General features: G+C 32.5%; 1 protein-coding gene across 4 annotated transcripts in view; it reads left to right on the top strand.

Moving 5' to 3' along the window:
• The window catches only part of LOC104852909 (N-deacetylase and N-sulfotransferase 3), a 175,764-nt gene that overhangs the window by 144,462 nt on the left and 15,579 nt on the right, over positions 1–15,723 (top strand). For 3 of the 4 annotated variants that reach the window (XR_004515714.1, XM_010610738.2, XM_010610745.2), the window contains exons 7-11: positions 1,291–1,473; positions 3,564–3,660; positions 7,596–7,719; positions 11,857–12,031; positions 14,863–15,033. Coding sequence is in view for 3 of the 4 variants with exons in the window: in XM_010610738.2 (XP_010609040.1) it covers positions 1,291–1,473; positions 3,564–3,660; positions 7,596–7,719; positions 11,857–12,031; positions 14,863–15,033 (750 nt within the window). In the remaining variant the exon portion in view is untranslated. Of the gene's footprint in view, positions 1–1,290; positions 1,474–3,563; positions 3,661–7,595; positions 7,720–11,856; positions 12,032–14,862; positions 15,034–15,723 lie in introns of those variants that run through there. The other variant, XM_033760003.1, reaches the window with a different exon arrangement.

Genomic DNA, 15,723 nt, shown 5'->3' with positions numbered 1-15,723 from the left:
TTTTTTTTTTTGCTTTATTGGTACATTTTAGGTATACAATACAGTTTACATTCATCATTGGGATCTTGCACCTTTACATGATGTATCTTGATTCTTATTTTTCCCCATTCCCCTAGCCTACCTTCACCCCCTCCACCCTTCCCTATTTACCAAGACTTTGTTTCCATTTTTTTCCTTTTCTCTTATTTTTTCTTTTCCCTCTTTACCTTTCCCTTACCCCTCCCACGCTGTAATTAATTTTTTTCTATACACTATATCAAATCCTATATCAGTAAGTTTTCGTGCTCTTAATGATTTACCTGTTAAATTCATATGATTATTATAAAAGCAATTATTGCTATCCAGTCAAAAAATTATGTATTTTGGGAGAGTACTGTTGTCCTATAAATTCCACATTGGTTTGCTTGACTATTGAAAATCTCACACAGAATTCTTTCCATTTGTCAGCAAATAACCAACAAAATTATTTGCATTCACTTAAAGCAATAACTTTATGAATGCCCACTTTACATCCCAGATCAATTTAACCAAGCCTACAGAAATGAAATTTGTTTTGTTATAAAAAATTCCCCACATTTTCTGTTTTTTTCCAATGCATAGATTCAATCTAGGTCAACTACTTTTAAAGCAAGAGTTGATTTCATCCAGTTAAACACTAAAACTTTTCTTAAAGGAAGTTATTTATGTTAGGAATAATAGACAATGAATATGGAAAAGGGTTTGAAAGTATTATTGATAGAAAATACTATTCAGGCACCAGTGTGTTATCATGTTATATTGTATAAGAAGTACATATATAAGGACATTCAATTCGTGCTAAAATAATAATTCATTGATTAGCCATACCCCTTAGCTGGGAATATTACAGTATAAATTGAAATCAACAAGATTAAAATTGTGAACTTCTAACTTCCTGAATCCTGCTGCCAAAAGATTAGTAGTCCACACATCATGATGGCCTTATATGTTGACATCTAGGATGTGTTATTCAGGATTGGTCTAATTGTACCAGGAAGGGTGTGTGGCAGCTATTTGATTTTTTATCTCATATTTAGTTATGAAGTATATTAAAATTTCAGAAATAATGCTAATCAAATTCTGCTTGTAACATGTCATCTAGCATTCATTAATATAATGAGAGTGTTTGGGATAGATCCCAAAATCAAAACATGTCTAGAATTGAAACCCTGTACTATTTAAGGGGTTGGGGGAGAGGTCTAGCATTGCTGTGGCTGTACTGCCCTCTGGTGGCAAAAGCGGTTGTTTACACAGAAGTTCTCTGTCTTTCAGATCAGTATTTTCATGACCCATTTGTCCAACTATGGGAACGACCGACTGGGATTATATACATTTGTTAATCTGGCCAACTTTGTACAGACCTGGACCAACCTGCGTCTTAAGACTCTGCCTCCAGTGCAACTAGCTCAAAAGTATTTTGAGCTGTTTCCTGATCAGAAAGATCCTCTCTGGCAGGTAAAGGTGGTTTAATAATTGATACAACTAATTAATCCCAGAGACATATTTTATAGTTCTGTAAGGTAATCCAACTCTGAAATCTGAAGGCATTTGAAAAAAACTGCATTTAGCTTTTAGTTCCTGAATTGTAGTCTTACATTATTACGACAGTTTGAGCCAAATTCTCTCTTCCTTTGACAGTTAAAAATAAAGAATTTTCAGGGAGAGATTCAGTAAATGTAATGTTTTCAATCAGAAGTGAGACACAGATTTGAAGATTGCAATAGGTTGAAAGGCAGAAAGTGGTAAGTGGGTTGTGTATAAGCAATGAGCAAACTGGTTAGCTTTGAACACATCAGCCATTTCTAATGACTGAACCATATGAGAGGGTCTCTGACAAGAGCTGAAGACTGACATCGGCCTTCTGAACCATCGTGTATATCAGCAGTCACAGAATGTGAGTTACATTCACAAATATTAGTTGGGAATTACTTCAGATATGAAGGAATTGTTTATAAATAAGTTATTGAGATTCTAAAGCGAAAATATAACATTAATATGTCATATTTCCACTGCTCTAGGGATAACCTGCATTTCAAAGCATAGACTCATGTATTATAGAATTGTTGAGAATACTTTAAACTAAAATTGCCTACTTGATGATCTATGGAAACTAATTTTAGCAAATAATTATAAAGTACTTAACTATGTATCATGCTAAGCACTTGATTACTCCTCACAAATACCCTGTGTGGTAGGTATAGTTACCATGCTCATTTTACAGATGAAGATACTAAGGCACAGAAAGTCTCACAGCTACCTGTTACAGAGCAGGAACCAGTTCTAGGCTGTCTGGGCCTCAATGGCTGTGCTCTTAATTACTGTTCTAAGTGGCAAAAGAGCAACAATATTTAGAAATAAAACAGTAAATTTCACAAATTGATGTTAAATTTTGAACTCTATATTCAATCCATTCAGCTTTGAACTGTGACCTTAGGAACAAACAGATCTTCCAAGAAGAGACTCAACATGTGTTTAGCAGGTTAAAGTTGAGGGTTTATGTCAGGATATTATTTTCCAGTTGTTGTAACAAGCATCTTAACTACTACTAAATATCACCAAATGTTAGCAACTGGAAAGGCATGTCATTTTTCTGGTAATTTAACACAGTATTTTAAAATTGAAATCACTATTATTTCACGTGACAAGCTTAACACAATTTTTTTTCAGAAAAGCAGCCAAAAAGACTACTTTCACTTTACTCTTAACTAAAAATAAGCAGTTTATTTAACTTCACATACTATGGTATTAATTGAATAGAAATAATAAGTGGTCCTGTGTGCTCATTCCTAAAATAATATTAAAGAATACCACAATTCTTTCCATTTTTCTCCATAATGTATACTTTGTGTTTAAAATGAAGATATATATGTGTGTGTGTGTGTGTGTGTATATGTATAGATGTATATCATATATAGGGTTGTTGGTTTTAAGTATTATAGACCAAAAACAGAATCCCTAAAGTAGTAATTCACCTCATTTTACCCTTTTGCTTAAATTTAATACTTTTTAGCATCATAGTCTTTAATGTTACCCTTTGTGATATACATTTATGACCTTTGAAGGCAGCTGAAAGGAATCAGCTGTCTTTAAATAGCATTAATATGGCTAGATCCCTATCCCTCGGAAGTACAGTAGTTCAAAGTTACTTAGAAAAAATACATACTTCGCTTATTTATTAAATATTAAAAGAACATCTCCTTTTGAGTTATCAGGAAGTATATCTCTACTCAGCAAGCACACTATTAAAAATATTAAAATACAAACTGCCAATAACAAAAATATTAAGCTTTCCATACTATGAGGCTGTTTGCCCAAAGTAAAAATACCTCCTTTTTCCCACCTCCTCAGTCTTAACTTTAGGGAAGAAAGATTATTCTAAATCTTCTGTGATCCACTTAAGGCCTTTCAATTATTTTTTAAAGAACCTTGTTATTTGTTTCATTGTTTCCTGAGATAACTTATAAGGACAAATGTTGGAGATACTAGTACACAATGCACACACTCACAAGAAAAAATACATCTCTGTATTTTTCTCCAATTTTTAGAATCCATGTGATGACAAACGCCACAGAGACATTTGGTCTAAAGAAAAAACCTGTGACCGCTTACCAAAATTCTTGGTAATAGGACCGCAGAAAACTGGTGAGAACTTTTAATGTTATGATTAAGAATACAGTGTAAAAATACAAATGACTAGACAATAATTGCCACAGTGAGTTCTTCAATTTCCTACAAAGTATAATGAATACTCTATAAATACATAAAGTGTCATCCTCTGCTGTGATCTTTAAGGTCTTTAAAAGGTCTTTGATAAGGTCTTTCAGTGTTTTGTCAAAGTGTTTTTATAAAGTGAAAAGCATGAGATTGATGTCACATAGTTTGATACCCAGTTGGTAGCACATGTTATTCTTTTCCAAAGATCTTTCTTGAAAAGTTTCTTAACATTTCCAAAACCAAAACTAGTCACATATTTAGAAAGTGACTAATGGGATTTTGTCAAAAGTCAAGAGGGACACATACAAATAAATAGAACTCTATAATAAATACCTTCCAGAAAAAAAATAGTCTCTTACCCTGCCATCTTCCTCATATAGCTGATTTGTAAACTATTTCTTTCAGAGATAAGTACTTTTTAACAGTCTAAAAGATATTTGACAAGCAGAATTTCTTGCCATAAACAAAACTTTCTGCTAAGAAGGATCTTTATGCATACCCAGGAGAAATCTACTGCACCTTTTCTTAAATTGGTGTGCAATTTTTTCCCCATAAACTTCTTGTTTCTGTGAGAATCAGTATTAAAATGAAGCCCAGTGGAAGACATTCAAGCTGTATCCTGCATGATAAATTATTTGGATCCCTGGGATTCTGGCTTCACAGAAAACAGCCATTTCAACTAAATTTCTTGCCAAGGGGAATACATTTCCTCTCCTCATCTCTCTGGAAATAACTGAGGGGAATTCTATTCGGGGTACACAGACTCTACCCTATTCATTTCCTCTTAGTCCCATTTGTAAATATTAATCTGTAAACAATAAATATGACAAATACTTTCCCGTTCTTATTTATTTCACTTATCTTTATCTATCTAAAGCCACAAGGCAACTAGGAAAACATTGAAGCTGAAGTTTCTTCAATGAACTCCCAATGCCATCCCATAACCTTGTCATTACTGATTACATCTTCTGTCTGACTCTTGGCATACCAAGTTGCTTCAGAAAGCCCTGCAGCATATGCTTTGTCTCATGCCATGCTGGATATACAGATATTTTAATATCATGGTTAGATAGCAAAATTATTACTTGTCACCCTAAACTCAATAGAGTTCCCAATGTTTATGTTACTATTTGGAAATGACATTTCCTTTTGGAAAAAGTAATGGAAAATGCTTTTTTATAGAAATGTATTTTCCCAGTCTTTACAGGCAATAAAATTCACTCATTTTAAATGTAAGATTTGATGAATTCTGGAAATTGTACATTGTCACATAACCACCATCACCACATTTAAAACAGGACAAGTGTGTTCAAAAAAGTTTCTCTCCCTTTTGCAGTCAATTTCCCAATCCTGCCACATGGCACATTTTCTATGAGTGTGGTTTTTACCTTTTCTAGACATTCATGTAAAAAGAAGACAGTGCATAGTCATTTACGTTTAACTTCTTTCATTTAGCATGATACTTTTGAGATTCATCCATCTTGCACTTATCAATATTTTATGAAACTGATTTTTAATTGGACAAAAATATCTTCCCAAATCAATTCCATGAGAAACTTTAGCTTTTCAAAAGTATTTTCCTGGATAATTTTGCATATATTTTTAGTGCACAAGATATTTAGACATTTTTCATTGTTGAAAATGAGAAAAAATATAAAATCTGAATTTTTACAGGTGGTTATTTAAATGTCTGTGATTATGTAATTGATTTAATCCCTGACAAAATATACATATTCATACACACACGTGCATGACAAGTTATTCACAGCAAAGGATATACATAAAGATAGAACTCAAAAAATCACAATGTTATCTTTTCACAACCAGTAAATTACATCATGCCTTTTACTATCTAAGCAAAGTAACAGGTGATATCTAATTCTTCTGTTTGTTGTATTAATTCTAGTCATAAAGGCTATTAAAAACAATATGTTTAATATAATTCCTAGAATTAAATTTCAGAAAATAAATATATGTACTATATATATCATCATAAATACTTATTGGTTACAGTTTACATAGAACGCATTCTTTTTCTGAATTGTATCTCAATCAATTACATAAATGCTATATAAATGTCCTTAACATAATTCTTTATTATAATTATAAATTCAGTCTCGTGTTAGCTTTAAAAGTACCTCACAAATAGTTAGAAATGGTACTAGTACTTCCAGATAGATTATCTCATTTAACCCTTATAAAAACTCTGATAGCTAAGTATTTCTTCCCAATACACAGATGAGAAAACTAAGACTCAGAGTTAAATAATTTTCATTCAGGTTCACATAGCTGGTAAGTACTGGAAATGAAACTCTTGATCCTAAGATTTATCTGACTCCAAAGAATATGCTCTTTTCACCTTACTGTGGACCACAAGTAATGGAAAAAATTTCCCCAACAAGTTTGAGATATTTTTCACATTTCTTTTAATACAGTGATTTAAAAGTCATCATACCAAGAGCATAAGCACCACCAGAGAACTTTTTAGGAGCACTAATTATTGAGCCACTCCATAGATGTGTTGAATCAGAAATTCTGGGACAAGGCTCTGCTATTTGTTTGAACAAACTGTCTAGGTGAATGTGACATTTGTTAAAATTTGAGCATCACTGTTCTAAGTCAAGCATGTGAAGAACATTTTCACTTTGCATATCACAGAGTACTATGCTTCCGTCCCTATAGTTTTATGATTGTAAATAAAGTATGGCTCATTTGGCTCAGCTATAACCTAGAAACACTCTTTCAGTTCATTTTTTAAACAATATTACTGTGCACAGTTACGTACCTTAAATTTTTTTCCTATTGTATAGGTATGGTACACTTAAGTAACAGTATTAGAGAAAGCTTAACAAGAGATAAGAAAACTCAAAATGTTGTGAAATGACCACAACACATTGTCACTAAGCAAAATTAGAACAATAATTCTTTTAAGTGAGATCAATATTACAATGCCATGTTGGATTTCTTTTGCTATCAACCTGGATTAAAAGAGTTTGTTCCATCATACAGTCTAATATGCCAATCACATTAGAGTTGGAAAGTAGAAACTAGGAGTACTGAGCACATACAACAGAAGTGTTTCTATATTATGGTCTTATTTACACAGCCACAGTTTCAAATACATGATTAAATCTTTGACATACTGAACCCAAAGTGCGTAACTTTCTTCTACCTGACTAAGCTGCTCACTTTCCCTCCTAATGAGAGCCAAAAAACACGAGTGATATGCAGTTCTTTTTCCAATAAAATGCTAATTTTATAAGATATATCATTGAGAAAGGACACTACTTTTCTTCAACTTCAGCAATTTAAATAGTTTCACACTACTCTTTATAAGTATGTAAGCATGCTCAAATTTAGGCACACTTCTTAAAAGATTAAATTCTGTCTTGATTTTCATTAGTTTTCATACGCCTCAGAAAGAATTTTATATAAAAGCTCAATTTTCAGTTTTGGTAATATGATATATTAAAATGATATATTTTATTTATATTGTGGTTTACTAATATCATAAAATCTTATATTTTATTTTCTCATCCTTGGAGAAAAATGTATGAAATAAGCAGTTAAGAAGACTGAGACAAAGAGAAGCTAAAAGCCAAAGTTGCAGAACAAGTCAATGAATGATCTAAAATCAAAAGCTATTTCTCCCAGTCCCTGCCACAAGTCCTTTCTCACACAGTCTATCCCCAATTTTTAGAAATTGTTTTTAGATGTCTGTTTTCAATTCAGTTTAAATCAAGCAGTATCAATAATGAATCTGCTTGGATCATTTTAATATTTAATTTATTAATGAGTTTGAAATGCTAACTGTAGGAAACTCTTTTCATTTTATTAATTTCTAAACCTGTATTGTTTTTCAGGTACCACTGCTTTGTATTTGTTCCTGGTTATGCATCCTTCCATCCTTAGTAACTCCCCCAGCCCAAAAACCTTTGAGGAGGTACAGTTCTTTAATAGAAATAACTACCACAGGGGGATTGATTGGTAAGATGGGTTATTAGTATAAATCTAAAAGTATATTCACTGTGCACAATATAAACTGAGTACTAATACTGAGAAACAAGTTTGTAACAACAAATAAAGGTTACCCTTTTGTATCTTGGAAACTGAATAACGTGAAAGAGCTAAGAAATTATTCATACATTGAAAAGCCCAATTTTATACATACATTCATACATTTAAACCCTTGTCTATGAAGGGACTTTTGCCTTTGATTGTAATTACAGATGTGAATTCAAAAAAATAATACCTATACATTTCATTCCTCTCTATTCTTAACACTTTTGTTATCTTCCTCTTACTTTTCATTAGGTGATGCTATGGTCTACATATGTAGTTTTCTGTCTTACAGGGTATAAAAGGAAAAAAAATAATGGAACTAGAAATGTGCATATATTTCATGAGAAGTTGAAGCTGTTATAAAGCTATCAAAATATATAACTTTAATATTTGCCTTTGAATTAAAATTAAAAATATATTAAGCATTTGAAGGAAATAGTTAAAAAGGAAAAATGTTAATATATATACAAAGTACAATAATATAATAGAAATGAATAATAAAAGTTGACATGTTAACTAAAAAATGTATCTAGGGGTCTTGCTATTAAGGTATAATGATGGAAAGAAAGTGGTCTAAAAGAATGAGATTCTGGGCTGGAGATTTAGCTCAGTGGTTTGGTGGCCTGCCTTGCAAGTGGAAAGACCCGAGTTCAATCCCTGGTACCAAAAAAAAAAAAAAAAAATGAGATTCTTACAATAATTCTGGAGCATAAACATAAACATTTTATAATTATTTTATATGAAAAGTCATGTATATTAATCTCTGTTGTCAAATTTCATGATCTCAATTTTATAATTATCAACCACTTCAAGACTGACTAGTCTAAATGTAGTCTAAATGGAAAAATAAATACATGGTTTGAGTATAATTAAGCACCCACAAGACAAGAATTTACATACATTCTAATCATTACATCTTTCACCGTTAATTTTCCTGCACAATATTTGACATGAATTCTGTGGTATTAAATAACAGCAAAAAAAAAAAAAAAGAAAAGAAACCACCACATATTTCAACTGCTACTTGACCAAATATATATGCTGATATGTAGTAGAATGGAGTATTAGCATCAGGACTAAAAGGAGTAATTAAAGACTTCTTGAGGTAGAGGCAAGTACAATATTTGAGTTCCTGGAACTTAAAAATAAATAGAGGAATCATAATTTCATCATAAATTTTATGAAATAAAATATTCTGGATCATAAGCCAGTAATATGTAAGGCACTGTAATAAGCATGAAAAGTTCCTTACAACGAGATGACATAAATAATTATAAATCTAAAGAGCAGTGAAAGACTTTAAATATAACTCACTAAAATTACACCAAATATTGACATTTTCATTAACAAATTCTACACGTATAAAAGACAATGCAAATAACAAATAATTGTAACTGCAAATGTCAATTTACAATAGTAATTAGAGTTTTCCTCTCGATAATATCAACTATAATCATAGTCCTCAGATTGGCCTGGCCTCTGTCTGAAACAGTCCCTCAGCTGTCTTTTTGGATCATGGTTCCACAAAGTTAAAGACTGCATTTAAAAGAATTAATTTTTTAAAGTTAATTCCTGGATCACTTAATCTAGGCATAATTAGTTAACTGAGATGCATGGATCTGGCTTTTTTTTTTTCTTTGAGAATTAGATGAACCTAGGACTGCCTTAACTGAAAAAAGATTTAAAATACAAGCAAAGGAGGACAAATGAGAATTAGAAATCTTCATCTTTGACAAAATTGGCAAGATTTGCCACCAGACAAGATCAGAAAAATGTTTGACTCATGCACATTCATGAAACCTACAGGTTTTAGATTCCATGATTTAGTACTGTAATTTTCATTACATGGGGGTGCAGTGGAGAGTTGGAGCAGTGTGTAGAAAGCTACAAAATCCTATTAGCATTTAGAAACTCTAAAGTTGTAATCTGCCTTTGTGTTAAATCAGTTATCATTCTTAGGGCCAATACAATAACAAGGAAATGGAGAGTATTGCAAAAACCACATCTTTCGGGTGAAAAAAAAATGCTGGCATAATTTAGTGAAGTAACAAGGCTTAAGGGAGACAAATATTCACCAGTAACTTACCTTCAAATAGTTAAACTGACCTAGTTATGTGTGCCAGTACTTTGGATAACCTGAACACATACTCCCCAAGAGTGAGCCCATTTGGAGAACTTCCATATTCTCCTTCTGGAAATATACTTGTTTATTGAGCAAACATTTCCCACATGCCTGTAAGTACCAGCCCCTATTCTAGAAAAATGTGAATCTATTGACAATAACTGGATCTTGCCCTTCTGTGAGTCACTGGAGTTAGGCAAGATCAACACAGTTTAGGTCCAACATCCAGGACAACCTGAGGTGGTTTTCTGAGCCAAAAACTGTTCTACAAACACCTTGGGGAAGGTTGAACAGTTTTAGAAGGTGTAAATTATCTAATCCAATACCTCTGCCACACATGTGTATATCTGTGTGGTTTTTGGAGCCTGTCTCCAAGCTTGAGACAAGTTTTGATCAAGTAGGACATTACTAGACACTAGTGATGACCTTAGCATCACTGAAACCAGTATGAGATTCTAAGTAGAAATAACCTGACATGAGGCACTTTCTGCAAATAGAATGTAGAGCAGAAGAACTAACAGGTCAAGCTCTCCTAAAATTTTTTATATCTCACTGTAAAAGGATGCCAGGATGACATAGCACCAGCAATGTAACTTTCAGAAAACAAAAGGATTTTTTAACTACTCTGAGGCTCAAGATACCACTTTGTTGTACCAGTTACATTTTTTCAATACATAACAACTGGAATCCTACCATAACCTTTATTAAGTAAAATGAAATGATTTCTTGGTTCAAAGTCTGTAAAAGTTTCACGTATCTTTAAGGCAAAGGAACCAACAAGTCACAAGAGAAACCATCACCTGGATGTTTATGACTGTTATTCAGTGATTAGTCAACCACTTCACATTAATTGCCCAAAGTCATGGTGGCTTATAATGTGAAGGGGGTTGGAAAGTGAGATGATTATTATAAAACGTGAAAAATCTTTAGAAATTAAATTGTCTCTCTTAAAAAGCCCTTTTCCTCTAAAAGGTTTCTCTTAGAGCTTCAGAAATGCATATTATCTTATCACATGCTGACTTAGTGATATTTGATAAAGTTATACTGGTGGTGTATTAAACATTGCTAGAGTCTACATGTATCCCTTTTTCTATGCTGCTCGTGGCTTGAATTCTAACAACACTTAAAGATATAAGACCTGACCTTGAGAATTTTAATAGGATTTCATATTTATAATATGTGCGCACTTTTAAAACTTTTCTTATAATTATTCTAAAAAGAGACATAAATGACTCTATTTGTAAAACTTAAGCAAATACTCAGTATTTGCTGTGGATATGCACCACAAATGCCTTGAAACTATATGATTAAAAATAACAGGACAACAGTGGTAGTGAAATTATTTTTACTGTGATAAAGTAAAAAAGTGTTTTGTCTGGACCCTTTTAAATTGTTTTTTAACTGAATGTATCATCTGTTTTGATCAAATTTTCTTTTTGTTTGGGTACTTATATTCTTCTCTGTAGAGTTTTTCTACATTTAAATATATTTTTATAGTAAGGTTGATCATTTTGTCTACATTTTTGTAGATCTTTTTATCTAATGCTAAGCAAAACAAAATATATTCAGAAGTACATTTTCAAAATGCACTTTTAGTGTGTTGGACATGTTTCCTTTGCTAACTATGTTTGGTTTTGTATTGTTTGTTTGTTTATTTGTTTGAGACAGGTCTTGCTATGCAGTTTGGTCTGGCCTTGAATATGCTATGTAGCTGAGGCTGGCCTTAATCTGATAGCAATCCTCCTGCCTCAGCCTCTTGAGTGCTGATTACAGGCATGCACCACGACACCTGGCTCCTTTGCTAACTATGGAGGACAAATGCCTTACAGAAAAATATTTTTGTTTAGAAAACTAATATGTGGGATATCTCTAACATCTTCAGTCATCAGGATATGAGTGTAAACCAAGATCTTATTTTGGGAAAAATATTCCTTTTCTAGGTACATGGATTTCTTTCCAGTTCCATCTAATGTCACCACTGACTTTCTGTTTGAGAAGAGTGCAAATTACTTTCACTCAGAGGAAGCTCCTAAAAGAGCTGCTTCCCTTGTCCCCAAAGCCAAGATCATCACCATTCTCATTGACCCATCAGACCGAGCATATTCCTGGTATCAGGTAAGGAAAAGGTAGAATCCAGCAGGGAGAGAAGGGGTATTGATAATGAAGGATGATAGTTAGCAGTAGCCATAATCTCAAACTTAGCAAAAGAGATTACTAAGTGTTTGATATTTATAGAAAAGTAGATAAATATTTGTTTCCCTGAAAAAAAAAAAAACTTTCTCCTTTGCTTTTAATGTTTTACTAATTTAATCTATTTAATAAAATACATTAATGTTAAATTCAAAATATAAGAAGTGAAATATTGTGTATGTGATTATATACATCTCCATTTAAAAAGTAAATGATACATTTTTAAATTATTATCTTTCAACTAATACACATGCATTTTGTATAGGGTTAGATAGCAAGTTTTCAGGTTTTTCAGATTACAAGTTCTGTTATAATTCTGCCATTATATTTTGAAAGCAAACAAAGATAATGTGTAAATGAATAAGCATGACTATGTTCCAAAGAAAGTTTATTTATAAAAGCTGGCTGTAGGCCATAGATTGCTTAGCCAAACTCTAAAAGAGGTTGAATAATTGCTTGTCTTAAAGAAGCAACTTAGTCACAAAGCACATACAAGAATGCTTCATCTCTGAAAGCCCAACCTCTCTAAAGCTGTTCTAAGCCTTTCCCATATACTCATTTGTCATGATGTTTCTGACACTGGCTAGAGCCTAGCACGAAAATGATGACTTTGAAATAATTGAGCACTCCAATCAGAAGACATTTATCAAATATATGTAATTTAATAAATTATTTAAAATAACAGGGAAAATAACAGTCCCAGTGATATTTAGATCATCAAATAGAAAGGTTAAATAAAAAGCAGCCAAAATTAAACATAAGAACATATAAAACACAGTCAAGGCCTCTAGTCTCTAGTATCCTTAGTTGTCATAGCTCAGATTTAGAGTTTTAAAAAATACTTTCCTAATATTCCTATATTCATCTAGTCATCAAATACTGTTAAGACTAACATGTATAGAGTCTTACTCTAAAAGTAATTTGAAGCCATTTTAATAAATATGGATGGCATAGTTAAGATTGGTTTTGGTTATTTGAATAATATACATATATACAAGCTTATAAACTAGAAAATAATAATGATGGACAGACAGGCTAATTTGGTGATAAAGCCTATCCTAAAGACTTACTGGTATGTTAGATTTATTAACTGGCTGCTATTAGAGGAATCTGAATACCAGAAGAAACTCTGTGCCTTTCCTAAAGAAAAGATGACATTTGTAAGAGGAGAAACTGAGATAAAGTTAAAATGGAGTGTTTTAATGCATGCAAATAAGAGAACTACATATAGAGTCTGTCAACATTTCAGGTCTGAAAAGCAGACTAAAGTTCTAATTTCCTTGGAAACCATGAAGTTCAGATGAATGTGGAATAGTCTCCTTATCTGGAATTCTGCTAGCGGCTGAATATAAAGCTAACTGCCTGTATTCTAAGTGACTCAGATAACTCAGATCCTCCTGGACTTGAAGCCACTAAGTATTAACAATCATGACATTAGAGTGTACAGTTTCTTAGCACCAAGCCCCCCACCCTTTTTCCATTTAATAAAAGCAGTGTTTTTGCAGGTTCACAGTGGAAGAACATTATCAGGAAAGGTTTTTGTGGCAGGGACAGAGTGGGAAAATATCATACAAAGCATATGAAATCCTAGATAAGCATACTGATAACAACCTGCATAATAGCATTGCAAATATCCTAAAAATCTGTGAAAATCCACAAGTGCACACTCATCATTCATGTCACACCTAGAATTATCTATCTTAAAATCCAAATATAGAGCACACCGCAAATTGACAAATTTGCCTTTTCCAGGTATCTAGAGAAAAGAGAAATGAACCCTGGCTGACTCAGAAAGAAAAAGAAAATTGGAGCTTGGCAACCACTTAGTCCTAAAAAAAAAATTGGGAATTTACAGAAAAAAAGAGGTTTCACGGCTGCAAACTAACAAAACATCCTAAATATTGCAAATAAATCACTCCACAGTGGTAAAATTCAGGCCTTAACAAAGTCTAGTAGATTTTGTAGTATAGTAATTTGAATCCAAATTGCAGCAAATATGCTATTCAACTAGATGTGGTAAACAGCCACAAACTCACCATTAAGCCTGAATATGTATTGGTCAATTTAAGGAAAAGGTGATTTTCTCAAAACCATGGGCCTGTGCCTAAGCCATTATGAAACACTTTCATTTTGGACTGCTACTTTCCGTATTTTCTGAACAATAAATGATTCTGATTCATCACAAAGGTTACCATTAGATAAAATAATCTTGGCTTTTAGATGCTGGATAATATATGATAAGAGCTGTGGATTTCAGATAATGTACATGTCAGAGTTTTCAGTAGTTTCTCCATTTAAAATAGCCAATAGAGTTTTTCTAATCTAAAACTACATTACTAGATGGAGCAAAACTATTTGGCAGAACTAGTATAGTACTTGTGTATTATGGATATTCACTGAGCATGATAAATGATTTGCTTTTGGGCTGAAAAGGAGACATGAATGTAACTCTGAAAAGTTTGCTTTCAGAATAAAATATATATATACCAAGGAAGTAACTCAGTAAAGTAAGGAATCCTAATAAGAATTTTGCCTCTGCCAAATAAATTCTCAAAAAATATATTCTTATCAGTGTCATAACTTTAAATTTTGATGCTCCAAGCAAACATTTTCATCCTTTATTAATTTCAAAACAATTAATTCTCCAGCAGTGAAACACCCTTTTCTTTAGCTTGAAGACTTGTCACAAAGATTAGTTTTTTAATTATTTATGCCTATGGTTCAGGTTAGATTAATAATCCACCTTTTCATCATAGCATCAGCGATCACATGAAGACCCTGCAGCTCTGAAGTTTAGCTTCTATGAAGTCATCTCTGCCAGGCCCCATGCACCCTCAGAACTCAGAACCTTGCAAAAGAGATGTTTGGTTCCCGGGTGGTATGCCAGTCACATCGAGAGATGGCTTGTTTATTTTCCCCCTTTTCAGGTATGGAGCAATAAAGTGTAGATCCTGTAACAATCTCATTAAGTTGATGATTTTGCCTCCAGGATAGAGGAAATGTTTACTCACTAAAACATTACTAGCTTTTACTCGTTCAGTGAAAATAGTGAAACTATTTGAAAGAAAAACAAGCAGAGGCCGAAAAACAGTTTAATATTCGAGGAGTATTTCAAGATAATTTTCTCAGCTCCACTTTCTAGTGCATGCCTTTCCTGATCTTAAGGAGTTTCAAAAGCTTCAGATCTTTGATTCTTACTCTAACATGAGTAAAGCTTGAAAGGAAGGTTCTTCACTGAACAAGACAAATATTGTTTTGCTTAATTAAGTGCCATTATTTCCTTTCGGAATTACCTTGATGAATTTTTCATGAGTCCTGCATTTTTCTCAGATTTCTTTCTTATACCTTTCTTTAGCTTAGTATCAACTTAGATTACAAAACCAACTCCTACATTGAATTGCATAAAAATCCAGATATAGCATATATTTGTGTATGTAAAATCATACTGTCCAGTGTGATAGCTGGCTAATTAAGTTTATATTCAAATTAAGTGAAATTTAAAATTCAGTTCCTTATTTGCATTTGGCACATTTCAAATACTCAATAGGTATACATACATACATACATACATACATATATATATATATATATATATATATATATATATATATAACACA

This window comes from Fukomys damarensis, unplaced genomic scaffold, assembly GCF_012274545.1.
Source record: "Fukomys damarensis isolate Sample0158 unplaced genomic scaffold, DMR_v1.0_HiC HiC_scaffold_38, whole genome shotgun sequence".
Lineage (NCBI taxonomy): Eukaryota > Metazoa > Chordata > Mammalia > Rodentia > Bathyergidae > Fukomys > Fukomys damarensis.
This window is presented reverse-complemented; position numbering and strand designations above follow the sequence as displayed.